The sequence below is a fragment of the Cupressus sempervirens genome, chromosome 2 (assembly GCF_028749045.1).
Source record: "Cupressus sempervirens isolate cs-2001-9-10 chromosome 2, ASM2874904v1, whole genome shotgun sequence".
NCBI classification, from domain to species: domain Eukaryota; kingdom Viridiplantae; phylum Streptophyta; class Pinopsida; order Cupressales; family Cupressaceae; genus Cupressus; species Cupressus sempervirens.
The window spans coordinates 684,808,815-684,831,772 of NC_143119.1; the positions used below are offsets into that span (position 1 = coordinate 684,808,815).

General features: G+C 38.2%; 1 protein-coding gene across 1 annotated transcript in view; it reads left to right on the forward strand.

The window, feature by feature from the left end:
• Positions 1-1,586: 1,586 nt before the first annotated feature.
• IAR1 (ZIP metal ion transporter family) overlaps positions 1,587-22,958 on the forward strand; it is a 117,660-nt gene continuing 96,288 nt past the window's right edge. Inside the window, exon 1 of the mRNA XM_089815045.1 lies at positions 1,587-2,425. Coding sequence (XP_089671171.1) covers positions 1,909-2,425 — 517 coding nt within the window. The 5' untranslated portion in view covers positions 1,587-1,908. The remainder of the gene's footprint in view (positions 2,426-22,958) is intronic.

The window sequence follows — 22,958 nt, forward strand, 5'->3', positions numbered from 1 at the left end:
TGCAATCGATCGGGCAATACTGTACTTACTCGATGAATACAACCTCCCTTTATTAACCATGTGACTTGATTAAGCTTGTGATCTTTAATACTTCTCAACAATACATGATGGTAAAACAATCAAACCAATACTACATAATCATTGTCTAGCTCTTTCAAGCACCCATTGAATACCTTACATATCAATTCTGACTTCATCATACTTTCTTCGAATCCTCTTCATCAATTAAATGATATGGCACTTTCTTGAGTTAGCATAATGTCTAGCCAAGTAAGACTTTGACATCAATTATAATATAACAACTGATATGACTCTTTTACATACATTAATAACATCATCACCTAACAATCTCCCACTATCAATTACAATATTATTGGAGGCTAACAACATTATCATAATATTTTAAATTTTATTTTGAATGAAAATAATATCATAATTTTTTTTTTTTGAAAAACGAATGCTTTACGCTCAACTTTATAATATTTAAAATATTGATTAAGCAAGAGCCTATGACACAAAGGTAAATTGTGAGCTTCTTATATAACAAATATTTTAAGAATTTTGAAAATGAATTATTTCTATTATACAATGAAATCTATACTATTGTATTTTTGTTATTTTTATTTTTAGATTTTGTGTGTATTATTAGTTTCTTTGATTTAATTTAATTAGTTTTAATATTATATAACAATTTTTTTTTTGAAAAGTAATTATTTCAATTATACAATGAAATCTATGTTTACTCTAATTTATGGTTTTAATTTATGTTAATTTTTTTACATTAGATTTTGTATGCTTTGCAAATAAATTTAAAAAAATCAAATATCCTATTGATTAAGGTAGGTCGCATAGGAGGGGCTTGGGCTCTATTTTGAGGGTCTTGGGCTCTATTTTTGTGAAGTGGGTAGCTCCATGGTAATTTTTTAGAGGGGGCTAAAGGTTTAATTGGAATCTTCTCTTATAAAAGAGGAGGTTTGACTTTTTAGCTTCTTTGAGGGGTGAAAATAGCAACTTCAGGGTTTTTTTTGCCACATGTCAACAATCTATTAATTGATAGTAATAAAATAATAATATCATAATTTAAAATTTTCAAGTGATATTGATGGGACCACTTCTGTCTTAAGCTTAAGAGCTAAAATTTTAAAATTGAAACAAATTAATTTTTGTTATAGGACTCTTCATTTTTCCATAAGCTCCCCTCCATTGAACCACAATATAATTGTTGCATGCACAAAAGCATACCATGCTAATTTATTTTAAATTTTAATTCTCAAATAATAGGTAAGTAGGTTAAAACTACAACTACAAATCCAATGTAAATGAATTATAAAATATAAATATAATAATTAAGAATAGAAGGCTAAAATTATGACAAAGAAAGCAAAATTATAATATGGGGGATCGATTTTATATTCACGAATATTTTACTTTTAAGTCAATTATTATATTGACACTAATGAAATGTGGGCCCAAAACATAGGGGATTAAGGGGCGGGTGTGCAATTTTTCCATATACAATGATTAACATCGAAACTAACGGGGAAAGGGTAATTTTTTATATTTAAAATATAAAATCAGGAAAGATGAGCACTTTATATTTTTCGAAAGCGCACAAGTGGAAAGCAATGAAGAATCTGAGAGTAGTATCAGAATCATAGGATCGAAAGAGCTTCGCCGAGGAGGAATATGGATGTAATACTTTTCGCTATAATTATAATAATTATAGTAGTGTTTTTCATTATCGTATTTATAATCACCATAGAGGGCACATGCAAATCAAATGGAGCTTCCAGTTGACTAGAGCAAGTCGAATTCTGTCCTAGCCTGAAGCACTCATTTAACTTTTGGTCGACAGAATCAATTTGTTGTGTAATCTTCAGAGTTTTTGGGGTTCGCAAGTAAATTTAGATGGATCGGGTGGGAAGAAGAGGTAGGGATAAGTTCATTGCGTGGGTGCTGCTGGCGCTTTTGGAGGTGAGTAATAGAGGAGTTTTGGGTTCTGGATCATGTCCCTTCAGCCATGTGGCCTCTGGAGAGGATCATCACCACCATGAAGGTCATGAGCATCCTCATGCTCATTCTCATGGCGAGTTCGGGCATTCTACTCATCAACATCACCACCATGAAGGTGATATTCATGGGGACAAGATTGAACTTTTAGGTCACGAGAATGAGGAGGGTCAGTTTCATTCTCATTCTCATCAAGGGTGTGGGCATTCTCATCATGAACATGACCATGAACACGAAGGACATTCTCATCACAAACATCGCCATGGCCATGAATTTGAGGAGGACCAAATCGCAAAGAAATTCAGACTTCAAGAAGAATTGGAAGAAGAGGAGGATCTAAGATTGTATGGATTTGATTCTGAGTACCATGACCACGATGATGAAGAGCACAACCACAACCATGTAGCCACTGCAGGTGACACATTGACTGTTTCTACCCAACGTTTATTTTTCCACCGCCTTAGACTTTTTTCCATTGGGCTGGGTTTAATCTCGGGCAAGGTTTATGGGCTTCGTCATTTAAGATTGGATCACAAATCTTAAGATTTATAAACATAGGCCAGTCTGAATTGCTACACTACAAACTGGCTACATGTCTGCTGAGCTTACTAGCCATCTTATTTTGAACCTTGATTACGAACATACAAATGCTCTCTCGACCATCCATTACACGCTGGGTTGGATACTTGTGAAGAGATTATGCCATCTTAGCTTCCTACCAACAGTCGTTTGAATAGACAGTACTTACAAAGATTTGTTCTCAAAGATGGTTTTAACTTTGAAGTCTTGCTGGTTTTGCTTTAGGAACTTGGCTGCAGAAAAGAAACAGTAGTTTAGATGGGTGTGTTAGGCCAATTTTTGGAGACGGGGATGGGAATGGCTGCGTACGCGCATACTTGCATGTTTAGATATATAAAGTTGCTAACATAATCATATTGATATCTACATTATAGTATCAAAGATAAAAGTGCTTAGTAGAATGCAGCGAATAAAGTTCACATGAGTGATGAGAGTCAAACAAATTAAGGGTCAATGTTAAACAGTCAATGTGCATACAATATACATAATACTGTATCCACCAAATTGCTCAAAGGCTACAAGTTTGCACTACAAATGTCAAAAGTAAAGTTTGACGACTCGGACTTGACTTAGCAGCCTGAAAGTTTAGGGGGCAGCAATGATAAGTTGCACAAGGTGCTAGATGTTAGACAAACTTAACAATAGAGGGGTACATTTTTGGGACACAGACAACCTCGAAAACTGCAGTGGACCCGTCCCTGTGGACCACTACATTTATGGGGAGATTTCTGCGGGAAATTGTATACTTTAGTTCTTTGTAATGAATTCTTCAATTGTTGGTGTTTGCTCACTGCTTCAAATTCCTATAATATTTCTAAAATAGACTACAGTGAGATGAAACTATATTGTAATTCTATGCTTGTTTGGTATCCATGACACGACTGTTACTTAGGAGCTCCCCACACAGAATAATTGATCCAGGAAACAAAAAGGCATTGCCCATGTTAAAATCCAGTCGTCAGTATTAGTTGCCTCTACGGAGAGAGCAATACTCCATGTAAAATCCATTTGTCAGTCTTAATGGTTCCAATAGAAAGAGCAGGTCCTACCGCAAGGCTTTCAAAAGGATAAGGTTTTGCACACATATGGCTTGACTAATATGTGGAATGGTCTAAAACATCATAAGTTGAGTTAACATAGCCATATTGCAGTGTGAATGCCCCAAAACAGGGCAATAAAGTCAAATGAGAGCTACTAGGTTATTGGAGGACTTAAATTGAAAATTTGAATAGTAAAAATCCAAATTAGTGTCTTCCAATGATGACACAATCTTAAATTGGGCAAGGGCAAACATAAAGTTTTTCATCCCAATTTGACCACATATTGGCGCAGTAACTTAATGTTTCTCTTAAATCTCCATAATGTATTGCAATCTTTCTCTCTTGTTGGTGATCTATTTAAGTCTGGAATCAGATCTTTTTTGACTGGACAGACAGGATGCATTGTTTTGGATGTGGGAAGCATATTGAAAGTGGGTTTTTGAACGTGGCTCAAATCAGGAGTGGTTACAATTAGGAAGTCGTCTCCCTGAATAAACAAGGCACTCAATCGTAGAGACCTATTAATAGTTCAAAAAATCACGTTTTTCTCGTATTCCATCTTTAGTCTGTCATCAGAGGAGCATATCAAAGGTTCCATCCTTCTTTACTTTCTTGTCTATCTTTCCCTCCACCACTTTTCAAAGTTCCTCTCAACAGTCTCGAGTTTCAACATCGTAGAGTCATCATTTAAGTCCTCACTTTCCCATTTGAGCTGCTTAAACACCCACCTCTATCCATAACTGCCACATCATAGCTGCATCTTGCATTACCAGTAGCTTTTTTCAATGTCTTTGTTCCTTTAGATCCTTGGAAGCACAGGCAGGTTTCTCCCCCTTATTTAAGTTTTGTAAATAGAACTATTTTTTGTCTTTCTCCTCCCATGAGCAACACCCAACATTAATAGTGTCTTCTATCATTGTCTCTACTTCTTCTGAGGCATTTGTAAATTTGGGATCCAAACCTTGTCATTCCTCAACAACATCCTCTCCCTTAACATTCTTTGGTGTTCCAGTTACATCTTTTTCCACTGAATAAAGTTGAGGGGATACCTTCCTCTGCCATGTGGCCTGTTCGTGTTTTTTCCTCGTGGCACAATGTGCAGTCATATGCCTTATCTGAAAGCATGTCTACACCTTAGAGGGATTTGTAAAGTCAAAAATTGCATACCCTCATTTGGAATTTAGACTACACTTTAGGGTCCATTCCCCTAGTAATTATGTAGGTCCATTTCAGACCTTGCTTTGGCCTTTTCCCTCTCAGGATGCTCAAAGTCCTTGTCAACAATAATTACCTTTGCATGAACCACATGTTTCTTTCCCCATCTGTCATTTTTAAGTGTGATTTGCTTTGACACTAGCGCGCTGCGTGGATGTCTGCAACTCATGCATTCTTTCCGTGACATCTGAACTAAAATGTCAGTCTTATGCATGCTTTTGACGTGTCACCCTCCCTTGTTGGTGGAAACAACGTGAAAACTTCTAGAACAACTCAGAAGCCTCTTTCCCCTCTCTTTTCACTTATAAACCTATCCTCTTGCTTCATTCAAACTCTAACTTGTTCATGGTTCTCTCTTGAAAACAATATTTGCATTCTCTTGCTATCTCATTTTACTGCAGTGATCTCTAATATGCTACAACAGTTTACAACATCTGTATCTCTGGGCTCTCCCAAACCTATCTGGTAATATTTCTCCGTTTCTTGTGTCTTTGTGCCTCTTGGATTTATCACATCCCTTGTCTATTATTTTATCTCATGTAATCGGGGTTTTCCTTCATCAAGTGGGGTTTGTTTCTATCACCTTACTATTCATTTGTCTATCCATCTATCTAGTTGCTGTGGAGGTGGAAACACCAAACAGGGGTTTGAGCAAGACAAGACTCTAAACAGCCTCAAACATTTTTCCTTTTCCTACTGTGTGCAGGTTTATTGGAGACATTCAATTGCATGGAGGTTTGTTTGTATTTGTTTGCCTTATTTATACTCTTTTCTAACAATCTATTACTCGCTGCTATATTCCTGATTTGGGGTTTGTAACTGAAAACTCTTTGTTGTTTGTTCTTGTCATTTCTGCAGCTACAGTATTATTTTTCTTTTATGTAACAAGATATTTCCATTGGTTTAGCTTATTGGAAGTATCTGAATTTGTGTTGTGTAATTTGCGCTTAAGAGAACATATTCGACAGGGTCAGATTGCTACAATGCATTTTGGTGAACCCAATATGAACATAATTTTCAAAACCATTCTTTATCATTCCTTTGAGCTGTCCTCACTGCAAAAAAAGACAAATCAAAGATTTCTTCTTCCCAAAAAACACTGTAGAAATTATATGTTGGCCTTCAGCCCACCCAATTATGTTTTCTTTCCTCAGTTTAGCTTATTCTTCCCAACATGCATTTGCTATCTTCTTTTTTAAGTTCAATTTCTAGTTTTATTCAAAGTACTAATTATTATGAAGTAATTGGTAAATATTTGCTTGATATTAACAGTGATCAATAGATCATTATGTACAAATGAATAAATGGTGTTTCCTTAGGAAACAATTGTAAATAATAGAAAAGTTATATTCTAGCTAACAGTTAACTAACAACTAACTAAATATTAGAAGCATTCTAATATTTGCAATAGATTACAACTTTATAACCATTAAATAACAATAGATAATAATAGAAGCTATCTATTATCATAATACCCTCCCTTAATGGTTAATCTATCCACAACACCAAGTTGTCCTCTGAATTTGACAAACTTATTGGGACCAAGAGGCTTGGTGAGAATGTCTGCAGTCTGATCCGTTGTAGGAACATACTGCAAGTCTATTGTCCCATCTTCAACCAGCTGTTGTATGTAGTGATAGTGAACATCCACATGCTTGGTTCGTTCATGGAAAGATTGGATTTCGAGCTAACTTGATAACACCTTGGTTATCAACAAACAAAGTTGTTGGGCCTGCTTGTGACATTTGCATATCCCCAAGCATCCGATGAAGCCAAACAACTTCACAACCTGCCTTGACTGTCGCTTTGTATTCAGCTTTTGTAGAGGAGAGAGAAACTACCTGCTGCTTCTTACTAGTCCATGTGATGACACTAGATCCCATACTGCATAGGGGATCGAGGAATGTGACTCATACAACTTAAGTACTGATGAAGATCCTAGAATGGTAAGAATTTTCTGTTTTATAATGAATGCAATTTGACAATGCAACTATATGAATTCCTAATTTAACCAAGGGGTTAGTAAAGCAAATAACGAAGATAAGGTGACAATAAATTTAAGCAAATGACATGAAAGTAAAATCCTAACGGACATAAGCTACGAAAACAACGCGTCTGGATGGAATTGATAGAAGTGCTAAGGAAACCTAATTCACCTCCTAAGGATGCGCGACCATTAGCCTTCATTATGAGTGATTAGAATCATGACCTTTTTGCTCATGTAGCTCTTCCTCCTCCGCAATCAAATGTTGAAGAATTGGCTCCTAGGGATTATCAGATCCGAGAAGTTATGCTTGGAAAGCCAACCTTGGAAATTGCAAAGCTAATGGTTACGACAGGGATGAAGGAAGTTTTTAGGAGCCCAGAACAGGATGGGGCAGAATTGATAACACTTCGGTGTCAGAATGAAATCCTAAAGGGATATTTGAGCGAAGTTGTTGGCCCCTTGGATCCTGCTAACTCCGAGGAGACTCTAAATGCGGCAATTTAGAGAAGGGATAGGGGAGCAATATAGTTGGACCCATTTTTGAATGATTGTCAGCAATGGCGAGAAAGTTTTGAGGAGAAAGACATTTTGATTATCCAAGGGAATCTTAAATTATTGCATGTTATGCAGGAGAATGCAAATAAGTTAATGGCAATTTTGCATCAAGATTTTGGTTTAATGGATACATACCTGGGGAAAAGACTTGCAGGCATTACGGGCAATCAAAGGCCAAAGGTATCGGATGTTAATGGATGTATATACAACTGAGGAGCTAGATAAGATAGATGATTGGATTGAGAAGATAGCGGATAGTAATTAAGTAATGGATTCATTACGTGCGGAGATTTGCAGGCTCAAGGACCAAGCCAAAGAGCAAATTTTGGAAGCTGAGAAACATTATAGTGATGCATGTTTGGACATTTTTGAGGATGATGCATGAGAGAAGTTAATCCCTGTAGAGGTAGTAGTTGAGAAATTTCGAAGTTTCTAATGATGAAGATATCCAACAGGCATTTAGAATAGAGGAAGCTTTGTTAGAGCTTAACACAAAACTTGGTATTTTGCAGAAACTTGTATAGAAGTAGATAACTACAAGCAGAAAGTAAAGGATAAATACAATGCCTTGGATTTACCGGATGTGGCTCAAGTCACGAAGAGAATTGAGAAATTCAAGGGCAAATACCTAGACATAGCTTTGGTATAAAGGGGGACAAAACCCAGAAGCTAGAATTTCATTTTTGACACTTGGGTGAAATTTTGCAATTATTGGCCTCTGAGGTGTGCTGTTGCGCAGGTGAGCTTTTTGAAAAGTGTTTTGGAAGATTTTGAAAAAGTCAGAGGTGCGCCAACAGTTAATTGCCAGTTCCAAAATTAGAGCTTTCCATGCATCGGAAACACATTCTGTCAATGTTCTTAGGTCGGAGATCTAGAACGATCTCTCCTGTTATGCTCTTGACTACCCTCTCCTCAGGAACAAAATGCTCTGCAAGTGTCGTGATAAGTTTTGAAGACTGCACTAACACTGGGTGTGATGCTGCATTAACGAGCCCTGACTGGATTAGTGCGAAGATCATTTGAGACCTCTCAGTTGGTTTGTTGCATATCTTCAAGAATTCTCCCAATTCTGTGTGACCCAAATTTGTATCTCGAATCTTTGAGTTGTCATCCTGAAACCTTGATTTTGTCGAAACGCCCTGGAACTTGAACACCACTGGTTTTGGTGCCATTTTCTCGCCAAGGGAGGATGAGGAAGATGTCATTGAATCTGGACAAAAATATGTCTATTAGCTTGGAATTGAGGAACAAATGGATTAATGACACCCTACGAACAAAACCCTAAAACCTGATTATCTAAAAACCTAATTATTAACCCTTGGAATGCAAAAACAAAAGATATAGTGCACCTAGCTCACCTGATAGGTGCACCTGGTGCGCTCATTTTGAGGGTGAAGATCTTTTTGCGCTTAAGTTTTTTGAAAACAAAACAAAGAAATAGGTGTGCATTAGCGCACCCGAGTAGGTGCGCTAATTCGCACCTATCTTAATAGTGTGTTGTTAAGTTTTCTAAAGGTTTTTGGCAATGCTTACAACCAAATTGGGTGTGCATCTACGTACCCGGGCAGGCACCCAATTTAGGGTGAGTTTTAACTTTGTTTTTTATTTTTTTGTTTTTTTTTAATGTTTTTTGGTGAATATGGTGCGCATTAGCGCACTTGGGGAGGTGCGCTGATGTGCACCATTGTTTTTAACTTATTGTGTTTCGCAGGTTGTTAAGTGGAGCGAGGAGGAGAGCGAGTGCACTTAGTCAGGTGCGGAAGTGCGTTGGAAAGCTTGGAGAACTTCATGGAAAACAATGAAGACAAGGATGGAGAGAGGAGGAAGGGGGGTTATATAGACCTCCCCCCACACTCTTGTATTGCGCAGGTGCGCAACTATGTTGTTGCGCATCTGCGCAACACAAAATGCATTTTTTTTTCTTTTTCAAATGGATAAAGGCACCAAAAATAGTAGTGTTCAAGTTCCAGGGTGTTCTGACAAAATCAAGGTTTTAGGATGACAACTCAGAGATTCGAGATACAAATTTGGGAGAATTCTTGAAGATATGCAACAAACCAACTAAGAGGTCTCAGATGATCTTCGCATTGATTTGATCAGGGCTCGTCAATGCAACGTCACACCCGGTGTTAGTACAGTCTTCAGAACTGATCTGACACTCACAAAACATTTTGTTCCTGAAGAGAGGGTTGTCAAGAGCATAATGGGAGAGATCATTTTAGATCTCCGACCCAAGAACATTGAAAAGGTGTTCCATCTCCCATGGGCAGACCAATTCATTCGGCTAACCTATGAGCAAGTAGAGAGATGGTACCAGAAACACATTGATGAAGCTTTTGACATTATCCAGTCCTCATTCCTTATAGAGAAGACTCCTTTGGGAAAGAAAACTGGCAAAGTGGACATGACAAGAGGGTACACGAAGGAAGACATTGGGTACTCAATCATACTCTTGAGTAGAGTAATGGGTTTGCCGGCAGTTGGACACCTAAATATTTTCATGGTGCATTTTATTGAAACAATAAAGAAAGTAGAGATGCCACTAGATTGGGCTTTTACTCTCAGTTAGAATTTGTGTGAGCAGTTGGTGGCAACAGAGAACAATAAGAAATTCTACATGACATCATACTTGGTGTACTTGTTAGCCGCAAGGGCAACTGACTATCCAGGGTTCTAGAAAAGGGGTAGTATGCAGGATGCCAATGCATGGCCATATATTGTATACCCTCAGCTGGTGAAGAAAAGGCTTTCAGAGCAAACAAAGAATACAAAATTGTGAATGATGCTTTCATCTTCGCCATAATTCAGTTTATAGAAGGAGATTATGCAAAAAGAATATCAAAGGAGGTAGCTGCATAGATATCATTAGTTGGGGCCTACTATATCCAGTTTCAAACGTTTACGTATTTGAGGGTAGCAGGTACAACTATTAACCCTAAGAAGCTCCCTAGGTATCCCAGTGACAGATTGATTCTCCTGGAGATTTCCCAACAACTCTTGTCTGCCTATGACATAGTTAGAAAGCAACATAAAATATGTTGGACCTGGCCTATGACTATAGGACCTTTTCAGGTAGATCAGAGGCAAGATATCCCCTCTTTTGAATATGAATGGGATCAGTATCCATTAGAAGAGTATAATTCTCCGCGGCCATATTTTGACAATATCGGTAGAGTACAGTACTTGGTGGGCAAAACATTTCAACATGAAGAAACCATTGAAGATCATTAGATGAATGCGACAAATGACTACGATGTCCGTCTAAGGGATTATTGTAGGATAACTTTGTATTTGGCAGAGAAGGCCTTGAAGATAAAGATTTTGTTGAAGATTGTGCAACAAGACATGAAAGAGTTGCTTGATCCTTTGTTCAACAGGGATAAAATTGGTGAACGACCTATTATGAATGCCGAGGTTGACAAAGAAGAGAACCCAGACATCAATCATAGGGCAAGGCACATCATCAAATTGACGCAGGATTGGATCAAGAAACCATTCAAACTTGATCCAATTCCTGACACTGTGATCTTCCATGCACAAGCCTCCCCAGCCAAAGGTAGAGGGAAAAAGGTCACCGTCCCTACGTTTACAACTCAGTCACCAGTAAGGCCAGAAATGGTGCACCAACTTGATAGGCCGGTTGGTTACTATCGAGCTCAAAAGGGTAAAGGTAGGGCAAGAGAAAGAGTAATTCTCCTCAACAAGCCGAACCTGAAGAGGGAGAAGTCTCGGCACCTCCACAACAAGGAGAGGAAAACATACAAGGGCCAGAGAATGTAGAGGTTGCACAAGCCCAAGTTGATCCCCAAGTGCCGCCAGTTGCACAAGGCCAAATAGAATCAGAACTTGAGATACAAGAGGTTTCCCCACCTCGATAGTTAGAGCAAGGCTCCCCCTCAGCGCCTAAAAAAAAGAAAATTAAGACTTTGGTGAAGAGAAGACAAAAGGTGATCCCTTTTCCATCAATCCCCGAACCTATCACAGAAGAGGCTGAAGAAGAGAAGAATGATGAGGATGAAGAGGATGATCTACCCTTGAGTCAGAGGACTTGACTGTTCAAAGCCATAGAGGAGGAACGAAGGAGAAGTTCTATGGTTACCCCGCCATCTATCCCTTATGAACCCATGCAAACTACTACATCAAAAGATGAAATCCAGCAGTGGATAGATGAGCAATATGTGGAGGGCACTGATGTCTTTCAGATGTCAGATTTTGACTTTATGCCCGTGGGTATCGAGTTGGTTGGGTACAAGATCAGAGATGCCCACCAATCAACCTCAACAGGAGGATTGGACTCAGATGCCCCCCGAATCACAAGGACCTGAGATAGTTCCAGAATCCTAGCTGCAAGTCACATTTTGTGTAGACAAGGGATTGGCTACCCCTCTTCCTCCAAGTACGAAAATTGAACAGGTCCAGGCAGAACATGAAGAAGAGCCACAACAAGTATCCATCGATGATGTGTCAGAAGAGGGACTGATAGGTGAACAACCTCAACAAACTTCCCAGGACATAGAGGTGAGAAATGTGGGTTCTACAGATACAGAGACACTTGGTACAGATCTATTGCAAAAGGAGAAGACTCCAGAAAGGAGCGATAAGGGGGAAGGTATAGTTGAGCAAACACCTTCATCCTCTAAAGGTAAATCCCCGGTGCAACGTATTCCAAGGTGGCTCAGAAAAGAAGTGATAAGAAACAAGGAGGAGGATAGGATGGAATTGATAGAAGTGCTAAGGAAACCTGATTCACCTCCTAAGGATGTGGGACCATTAGCCTTCATTATGAGTGATTAGAATTAGGACCTTTTTGCTCATGTAGCTCTTCCTCCTCCGCAATCAAATGTTGAAGAATTGATTCCTATGGATTATCAGATCTGGGAAGTTATGCTTGGAAAGCCAACCTTGGAAACTGCAAAGTTGATGGTTACGACAAGGATGAAGGAAGTTTTTAGGAGCCTAGAATAGGATGGGGCGGAATTGATAACACTTCAGCGTCAGAATGAAATCCTAAAGGGATATTTGAGCGAAGTTGTTGGCCCGTTGGATCCTGCTAACCCTGAGGAGACTCTAAATGCGGCAATTCAAAGAAGGGATAGGGGAGCAGTATAGTTGGACCTATTTTTTAATGCTTGTCAGCAATGGCAAGAAAGTTTTGAGGAGAAAGGCGTTTTGATTATCCAAAGGAATCTTAAATTATTGCATGTTATGCAGGAGAATGCAAATAAGTTAGTGGCAATTTTGAATCAAGATTTTGGTTTAATGGATGAAGTACATACCTGGGGAAAAGACTTGCAGGCATTACGGGCAATTAAAGGCCAAAGGTATCGGATGATAATGGATGTATATATAGTTGAGGAAATAGATAAGATATATGACTGGATTGAGAAGATAGCGGATAGTAATAAAGTTATGGATTCATTATACTTGGAGATTCGCAGGCTCAAGGACCAAGCCCAAGAGCAAATTTTGGAAGCTGAGAAACATTATAGTGATGCATGTTTGGACATTTTTGAGGATGATGCACGAGAGAAGTTAATCCCTATAGAGGTAATAGTTGAGAAATTTTGGAAAACTTTTGATGAAGTTTCTAATGATGAAGATATCCGACAGGCATTTAGAACAGAGGAAGCTTTGTTAGAGCTTGACACAAAACTCAGGGATTTTGCAGAAACCTGTATAGAAGTAGATAACTACAGGCAGAAAGTAAAGGATAAATACAATGCCTTAAATTTACTTGATGCGGCTCAAGTCATAGAGATAATTGAGAAATTCAAGGGCAAATACCCAGACATAGCTTTGTTAGAAAGGGGGACAAAACCTAGAAGCCAAAATTTCATTTTTGACACTTGGGTGAAATTTTGCAATTTTTGGTCTCTGAGGTGCGATGTTGCGTAGGTGCACTTTTTGAAAAGTGTTTTGGAAGATTTTGAAGAAGTCAAAGGTGCGCCACAGTTAATTGCTAGTTCCAAAATTAGAGCTTTCCATGCATCGGAAATGCATTCTGACAGCAGTTTAACTTTGACAGACGCTTAGTAAAGATGGAGCTTCTATTTTTGGCACGTCCAAACACTCTTACATCAACTGAAGGCTCTCTTCTTCTTATTTTCTCATGATTTCTTTGTTTTATGACATGTAAAGGCTCATGCATCCAATTAATGATATAAAATGGATGGAGTCCTATTAAGCACCAGTTAGAGAGTCAGTTTGTATATAATTAGTTTGTTTTATTAATTGAGAAGCATATGATTGCAAATAGATCTCTCACTCTCAACACAAATTGAGGAGATGATTTCTTATAAATACGGGATTGTAATATGTAATCAAGGCCGTCGTTATTTTGCAATAATAATATGCTTTTGGTGCTTGCATTTGGAGTGTAGTGATTGTGCCTAAGTGTGTTATGTTTTGTGAATGTATGTTCATGAAATGTCATTGAGCCAAAAGTTTATTGCGATTATTTCTAGTTGTGCGATCTTTTAATTTTGGTATTTGCTATGGTTTTACGAATTCCGCAGACGTATCTAGTTCGAGAAGAGATCACCCATTTTTTTTCCAGCATAACTTTTTGTCTCGCATAAGTGCACTTTCCGTGGCCTTGCGATTTGATGAAAATTGAAACATCTTATGGTTGCTAAATTCCCATTGACAATTGCATCAATGAAATTAAGGAAGCGCTGCTCCTATTTTCATTGGTTACCCGCCGGTTTCTTCGAAGGCTTAACTCGCAGACGCGTTGTTTCCGTAGCTTATGTCCGTTAGGATTTTACTTTCATGTTATTTGCTTAAATTTCTTGTCACATTATCTTCATTATTTGCTTTTACTAACCCCTTGGTTAAATTAGGAATTCATATAGTTGCATTGTTAGATTGCATTCATCATAAAACAAAAAAATACAAAAAAAAGATAGTTCTTTTTGTGTGTTTTATTCTTTTGAAGCAGCAAACAAATTCTACATCTTATCCGAAGTTATCAGAACCAACAAAGGCCTCCTCGTGAACACTCACATTTATCTTCAATTGAGCGGATTCCAGTAGGTCGCAAGATCGCCCGGAACCTTGGAGTTGATTCCTAAGATTGACTTTTCAAGAGAGGAGTTCGAAAGGATTCCTGCCGTTAAGCATCGTGCAGAAATGCTTTCCACAGAAAGTGCACTTATGCGAGACAAAAAGTTATGCTGGAAAAAAAAGGGTGATCTCTTCTTGAACTAGATACGTCAGCGGAATTCGTAAAATTGTAGCAAACACCAGAATTAAAAGATCGCACAACCATAAATAATCGCAATAAACTTTTGGCTCAATCGCATTTCATGAACATACACTCACAAAACATAACACACTTAGGCAACAATCACTACACTCACAAAACATAACACACTTAGGCAACAATCACTACACTCCAAATGTGAGCACCAAAAGCATATTATTATTGCAAAATAATGGCGGCCTTGATTACATATTACAATACCGTATTTATAATAAATCATCTCCTTAATTTGTGTTGAGAGCGAGAGATATCTTTATGCAATCATATGCTTCTAAATTAATAAATCAAACTAATTATGTACAAATTGACTCTCTAACTGGTGCTTAATAGGACTCCATCCATTTTATATCATTAATTGGATGCATGAGCCTTTACATGTCATAAAACAAAGAAATCATGAGAAATTAGAAGAAGAGAGCCTTCAGTTGATGTAAGAGTGTTTGGAAGTGCCAAAAATAGAAGCTCCATCTTTACTAAGCGTCTGTCAAAGTTAAACTAATGTCTGAATGCATTTTCGATGCATGGAAAACTCTAATTTTGGAACTGACAGTTAACTGTCGGTGCACCTTTGACTTCTTCAAAATATTCCAAAACACTTTTCAAAAAGTGCAACAATGCACCTCGGAGGTAAAAAATTACAAAATTTCACCAAGTGTCAAAAATGAAATTCTGGCTTCTGGGTTTTGTCCCCATTTATACCAGAGCTATGTTTGGGTATTTGCCCTTGAATTTCTCAATTATCTCGGTGACTTGAGCCGCATCCGGTAAATCTAAGGTATTGTATTTATCCTTTACTTTCTGCCTGTAGTTATCTACCTCTATACGGGTTTCTGCAAAATCCCCGAGTTTTGTATCAAGCTCTAACATAGCTTCCTCTGTTCTAAATGCTTGTCGGATATCCTCATCATTAGAAACTTCATCAAAAGTTTTCCGAAATTTCTCAACTACTACCTCCACTAGAATTAGCTTTTCTTGTGCATCATCCTAAAAAATGTCCAGACATGCATCACTATAATGTTTCTCAGCTTCCAAAATTTTCTCTTGGGCTTGGTCCTTGAGCCTGCGAATTTTTGCGTGTAATGACTCCATTACTTTAGTACTATCCGCTATCTTCTCAATCTAATCATCTATCTTATCTAGCTCCTCAGCTGTATATACATCCATTAACATTCAATACTTTTGGCCTTTAATTGCCAATAAAGTCTGCAAGTCTTTTCCCCAGGCATGTGCTTCATTCATTAAATCAAAATCTTGATTCAAAATTGCCACTAACTTATTTGCATTCTCCTGCATGACATGTAATAACTTTAAATTCCCTTGAATGATTAATATGCCTTTTTCCTCAAAACTTTCCCGCGATTGTTGACAGGCATTCAAAAATGGGTCCAACTGAACCGCTCCCCTATCCCTTCTCTGAATTGCCACATTTAGAGTCTCCTCGGGGTTAGTGATCCAAGGGGCCAACAACTTCGCTCAAATATCCCTTTAGGATTTCATTCTGACACCGAAGTGTTATCAATTCCTCCCATCTTGTTCTAGGCTCCTAAAAACTTCCTTCATCCCTGTCGTAACCATTAGCTTTGCAGTTTCCAAGGTTGGCTTTCCAAGCATAACTTCCCGGATATGATAATCCCTAGGAATCAATTTAGCAGGATCCAAGGGGCCAACGACTTCCCTCAAATATCCCTTTAGGATTTCATTTTGACACCAAAGTGTTATCAATTCCTCCCATCCTGTTCTAGGCTCCTAAAAACTTCCTTCATCCCTGTTGTAACCATCAACTTTGCAGTTTCCAAGGTTGGCTTTCCAAGTATAACTTCTCGGATATGATAATCCCTAGGAGTCAATTCTTCAACATTTGATTGCGGAGGAGGAAGAGCTACATGTGCAAAAAGGTCCTGATTCTGATCACTCATAATGAAGGCTAATGGTCGCGCATCCTTAGGAGGTGAATTAGGTTTGCTTAGCACTTCTATCAATTCCATCCTATCCTCCTCCTCAGTAGTGAATTGTTGCTTCTTGTTTCTTATCACTTCTTTTCTGAGCCACCTTGGAATATGCTGCACCGGGGATTTACCTTTAGAGGATGAAGGTGTTTGCTCAGCTATACCTTTCCCCTCATCACTCCTTTTTGGAGTCTTCTCCCTTTGCAATAGATCTGTACAAGGAGTCTTTGTATTCATAGAACCCACAGTTCTCACCTTTGTGTCCTAGGAAGTTTGTTAAGGTTGTTTACCTCTCTGTCCCTCTTCTGACACTTCATCAGTGGATACTTGTTGTGGCTCTTCTTCATGTTCTGCCTGTCAACAAAACTAGCCCAATCTGAATTTGTGAACCCACTGAGTCTAGGATTAGAACTTCGAGAGTAAAGAAGTCCTTAATTTGTAGTGCCCTTCACATAACAAAGCACATGCTTGACTACCATCCAATGATTAACCTTGGGAGCTGTCATAAAGCGTGAGATGTAGTTGACTATGAAGTTGATATTAGGTCTAGTAGTAGAGACGTAAATGAGGTTATCTACTAGTTGCCTATATGTAGTATGAATCGAACTTGGCTAATGACTTTAGACCTTTCTCCATGGGTGTAGATGCAGGCTTGCAATCCTGCATATAAAACTTGTCTAATAGAGCCTTAGCATATTTGGATTGAGAAATGAATATACCAATAGACTGTTGCCAAACCTCAACACCAAGGCAATAATGCATGAGCCCAAGGTCAATCATATCAAAAGATTGACATAAACTTTATTTGATTCCCTAAATTAAAGATGCCAAACTTCCAATTATGATCAAATCATCCATATAAATGACTAGAAGGATGATGTCACTGTTAGTAGTCTTGATGTGCAAATTTGAGTTTGAAGAACTTTTGAAGCCTTGATCGTTGAGGTACTTATCAATTTTCATGTACCATGCCCTACCTGCTTCAAACCATAGAGAGCTTACACTAGTCTAAGAACCTAGTGTTCTTTACCAGAAACCTTGAAACAAAGAGGCTGCGTCATGTAGACCTCTTTTTGTAGGTCACCATTCAAGAAAGTACTCTTGACCTCCATCTAATGGACCTTCTAGCCAAACTGTGCTGCCATGACTACAACTAATCTGACTGTGCTTATCTATGTAGTAGGAGCAAAGATCTCATAATCAATACCCTGATGTTGAGGAAAGTCCTTTGCAACTAAACGAGCTTTGTACTTATTTAAAGTACCATTAGACTTGTATTTGATTTTGTAAACCCATTTGCAGCCAATTGGTTTCTTCCTTGTTGGAAGATCAGAAAGGACCTAGGTGTTATTCTTCAACAGGCTTTGGTGTTTAGATGTCATGGCCTGTTCCCACTCTGGAATTACTTTAGCCTCAAAATAGGTTTGAGATTTAAACACACTATGAATGTTGGCCATGAGAGCAAAGTTAACTAACATTTGTAAGTTTGCTCCTTTTCTGAGCGATTCTCCCATCAATGAGCTCATCATCTCGAAGATTAGTAAGTGTCTTAGCCCACCACTTAGGTTAGAGAGGAGAACGACCAACATTAGTATAAGGATATGCTCTATGATCAGGTTTTATTAGAAGAATTGGTATCAAACTCAGGTGAAGCATCTATATATGTAGGTGACCCTGCAGGAGAAGCTAGAGGTGTCTATATAGGAATCACTGGTAAAACAAGACGTGTAAGAGCTGCTGGAGCCTTCCCATCAGGTGGACCTAACGGAAGCCAAACTCCCAAATCATGAGCATTCATAGGCTGGTCTACTGGATAGAAATAGGGAAAACAAGCACGAATGGTACTTATTGCTCATCAAAAACTACATTACGATTGTACATGAGACGAGATCTCCTAGTGTCAATCAAGCGGTAGGCTTTGTGAAGACCACTGTATCCAACAAGCATGAGTTTTCGACTCTTGGCATTCAACTTGGCGCATGACGTACCAGGGATCCAAACAAAAGCAAGAGAGCCAATAACCTTTAGGTAATTGATTTTGGGCCTGCTACTTGACCAAGCCTCTTCCTAAATCTTACCTTTGACCGCCACTGTGAGTGACCAGTTCAAAAGATAAATTGTAGTGTTGACTGCTTTTGCCCAAATCTTCTGCAGAATATGTTTGGGTTCGAGCATGAACTGAGCCATCTCGGTGATTGTTATGTTTTGATGTGCAACTACACCATTTTGCTTTGGTGTGTGGGGTGTGGTTAACTTACGCTTAATGCCATGAGTGTCACAAAAGCTAGAGAGTTCTTTAGAACAAAATTCCCCCCCATTGTCTTACTTAAGAGCAATAATAGATTTCCTAGACTCTTTTTCAACTAAAGGTTTAAACTTCTGAAATACATTAAATGCTTTTGATTTCTTTTAAAGAAAATATACCCACATTTTTCTGTTGAAGTCATTAACAAACAATAGAAAATACTTGGACCCAAGAACAGAAGGAGTGGTCATAGGGCCCCAAATATCAACATGAACAAGTTGAAGTACCTGAATCTTGCTATGAATCATCACTTGTGAAAGGTGTGTGTTGTTGCTTCCTAGCCTGACATGCATCACAAACTTTGAGTTGCTGAGTCTAAAGCTAAGGCAATCTGAGGACAAGCTCTTCCCGAGCAAGCTGAGAGAGATAGTGCACATTTAAGCACCCATACTGCTGATGCCAAAGTATGTTGACAGATGACCACCGAATAGCCATAGCTAAGTTCCGAGAATCACCAGCAGCAGTAAATCTGAAAAGACCATGATCCTCAAGACCCAGTGCAACAATAGGCCAAGTCGCCCTATCAGTGACGGTGCATTGATGCGAACTAAAGGTGACATCCAATTGTGGAGAGTGTCGCAACAATTGACCGACTAAGAGTAGATTTAATTCCATCCCTAGAGCGTAGTACACATTGAGGAAAACGAGATTCCTCCTAGTAGATTGAGTTTGAATGTTGCCTTTGTCGACAATGGTGTACTCTTCCCCTCCACCAAAAATAACAAAATTTGAATGAGGTTGGTAGTTAGTGAACTAGTCTTTGCGGTGGGTGAAATGACGAGAGGCACTTGAATCAATGTACTAGGCAGAGGACTTCACATGATCTGTAGGTCTTTTAGCCATGAAGACGTAAAAGACAGATTCTGTCTTCTCAGTGTGCTCTACTGTGTTCGCTTTGGGCTACGGACCAGATTGCTTAGATTGGGCAGATAAGCGTTTTTGACATTCAACCTTCATGTGACCATACTTGTGGCAATAGTTGCATTGAATGTTTTTTTCTAGAGCCTTCTGAAGCTGGAGTAGAGGACTTCTGTGAAGAAGACTGTTGTGAATGAGACTTGCCTTCATCCTTCTAAAAGGATTTAGCAACAAAGGCATGCTCTGTGGAGGTGGAGCCGGAATTGCTACCGAACTGTTGTTTCCAACAATCTTGCTGAAGCAAAAGTGCGCAAAGATTTGTGAATTTTAGATCAACACTAGTAGAAGTGATGTTGAGAGTCTTGATAAAATGCTCGTAGGACTTGGGTAGACTCCTGAGGGTTATGATCACAATGTCCTCTTCCTCCATCTTCATCCAATGGCAAGCAACTAATCACAGATTTCTTGAATCGTATTCAGGTGTTCCTGAAGCGATTCCCGCTCATCCATGACTATAACAAACAAACTTTTTTGAGAAAGAAGGATCTGCTTTTGTCTGAAGTCTCATGAAGTTTCTTGAGATGCTCCCATATCTCAACAGCTAACTTACCGGATGGAATCTGAGGAAGTTGATCATCAGTTACAGATAATTTGAGAAGCATCACCGCCTCTTGATTATTCTGATCCCATGCAATCTAATCAGAACTAGCTTGAGTAGGTCGAGTTGTAGTACCTAAGACCACCTTATTGCTATCGTGATATTCAAAGATGGTTAGTGTCCGTTGTTTCCACGTGCCATAATTGCGACCATTGAACTTCTGATTTCCCTTGAGCAAAATATTAGTTAGAGATGCCATAGCACGTTTTTTAGTGAAAAAGCATGAAAATTTGTGGAGGCACCTACTTCGAGGCAAAAAAGTGGAAGGCCCAAAAAAATGAAGACGTACCCATAAGAGAGCTCGAAAAATCTAAAAGGAATATGTTGTCGGATTCTAGATCCCCTGGCTCAAAAATTGAGGCACTTTGAAAAACGGATGACAACCTAGTTGAGCTCTCGTAAAACCTACCAAGAATCTGTTCGTAAAACCTACCAAGAATCTGTAATTTTTTTTGATACAATATAGAAAATTAGGGTTTCGGACAGAAACAACCCTGGCTGCAAAAAAGCTTGTAAAATGATAGATTTAGCAGAGAAAAACAACACATTCTGGGCGCAAGTCAACAATAGAGGTTTGTTAAAACCTTAGACACCTCCAAATAGGCAAAAAAGACCATAAAGTAGGAAAAAATGCCTATGTTTTTGTAGGTAAAAATGACAACAAATAGACTGCAAAAAAATACATGAAACTAGGCGCGATTATACCAAAAAATAACATACGACAATAGTAGAGAAATGGCCGTAAGTTGTAGACAAATAAGGCCTTAGGCGAAGTAGATATCACAATTTTTTTTTTCTTCGAAAAATATTGCTCTAATAATTTCAAACAAGAAATTATAATATTTTTCAATAAAATTCAAAGAATTGGCTCTGATACCATATTACGAAGTAATTGGTAAATATTTTCTTAATATGAACAATAATCAATAGATCATTATATACAAATGAATAAACGATGTTTCCTTAAGAAATGATTACGAAGTAATTGGTAAATATTTTCTTAATATGAACAATGATCAATAGATCATTATATACAAATGAATAAATGATGTTTCCTTAGGAACAATTGTTTAGAATAGAAATATTCTATTCTAGCTAACAATTAACTAACAACTAACTAAATATTAGAAACATTCTAATATTTAGAATAGATTACAAATAGATAACCATTAGATAATAATAGATAATAATAGAAGCTATCTATTATCGTAATACTAATGATGTTCCTTTTTATGCATTTGATTGTGACTTGGCTTTGCATGTCCCTATATGCCTTTGACCCCTCTTGTAAAATTTCTTTTGTTAAGAAAGCTATTTTGTCACAAGAAGATGAGATCATTGGTACTTTTCTTAATGTTGCTCTACAATCCTTTCATTCAAATGCACTCTCCTTTCGAGATGGTGCATTAGTGAGGGATAAATTTTCTCTCACATATGATCTCCCAAATGTTGTTGTTGAGCAAGTTTCCTCAACTAATTCTTCCACAAATCTTAATCAGTTTGTGAATCTGATTGAAGTCTTTTCTGCCTCTCGCATGCTAAAGAGACCACCCATTTATGTGATTGCAACTAGTCTTCCAAAGAGAGTTCTTTCTATTCGTTGTGTTCCTTTTAGAAGGGACTCACCAGATCTTTTAATGAGATGCATAAAGTATAAGGCTCCTTATAGAATGGTTGCTCATTCTTAGAACACTTGTAGAAATAAGGAACATATTATTAATCCAACTTTGTCACCACCTCAAACAAGTCTTCCTCAAGCACATAAATCTTCAATTAAGGAGTCAAGTGATAATGATCTTATCAAGCAAATTTGCATCGTTCTTGCTAACATCTCGCTATGGGATTTGCTTCAAATTGCTCCGCTTTACCAAGGCATGCTTCAAGAAGCTCTTCAAAATATCTCACTACCTTCTTCTACTAGGCCTACGCATGCAAATGTATTGATCGATCATATTCAAGTAGACTCCCCAAATATCATGTTCTATCCACATGAAATCCCACCTCAAGAAGTAAGGAATGCAAAAGACCCACTAATGATAATTGCATATGCTAATGTTGTTGGCATTAGGTGGACTCTCATTGACGCTGGTTCAACTCTCAAGTTTGTAGTCTAGACCTACTACCCAAAATCAAGGTGGATCCAAATTCCCTTATTGTATCTTTTCTGTTTGTTCGTGGGTTTGATAATATTGGTAGGACAACTTTAGGCACTATTATTTTGCCATTGAAAGTTGGACCATTTGTTATTACAACCTCGGTGTATGTTATGTGAGGGCCTTTACCATACAACCTTCTCTTGGGTAGACCTTAGATACATTTTTCGAGAGTGGTGTTTACTGCATAGGTTAATTAAGAATCGCACACAGATAATGAACATGAACTCAAACAGCAAAACTCTTCTTATTATTCGCATATGCCAAGATATTACATTATGCTTTCATGATAAGATCTAATCATAAGATGAATACAATGCTTCCCGAAGGGGTTATAAATACTTTCCGAAGAACTTTCCCGAAGGAGTCCGTCGGCCACATACATGTC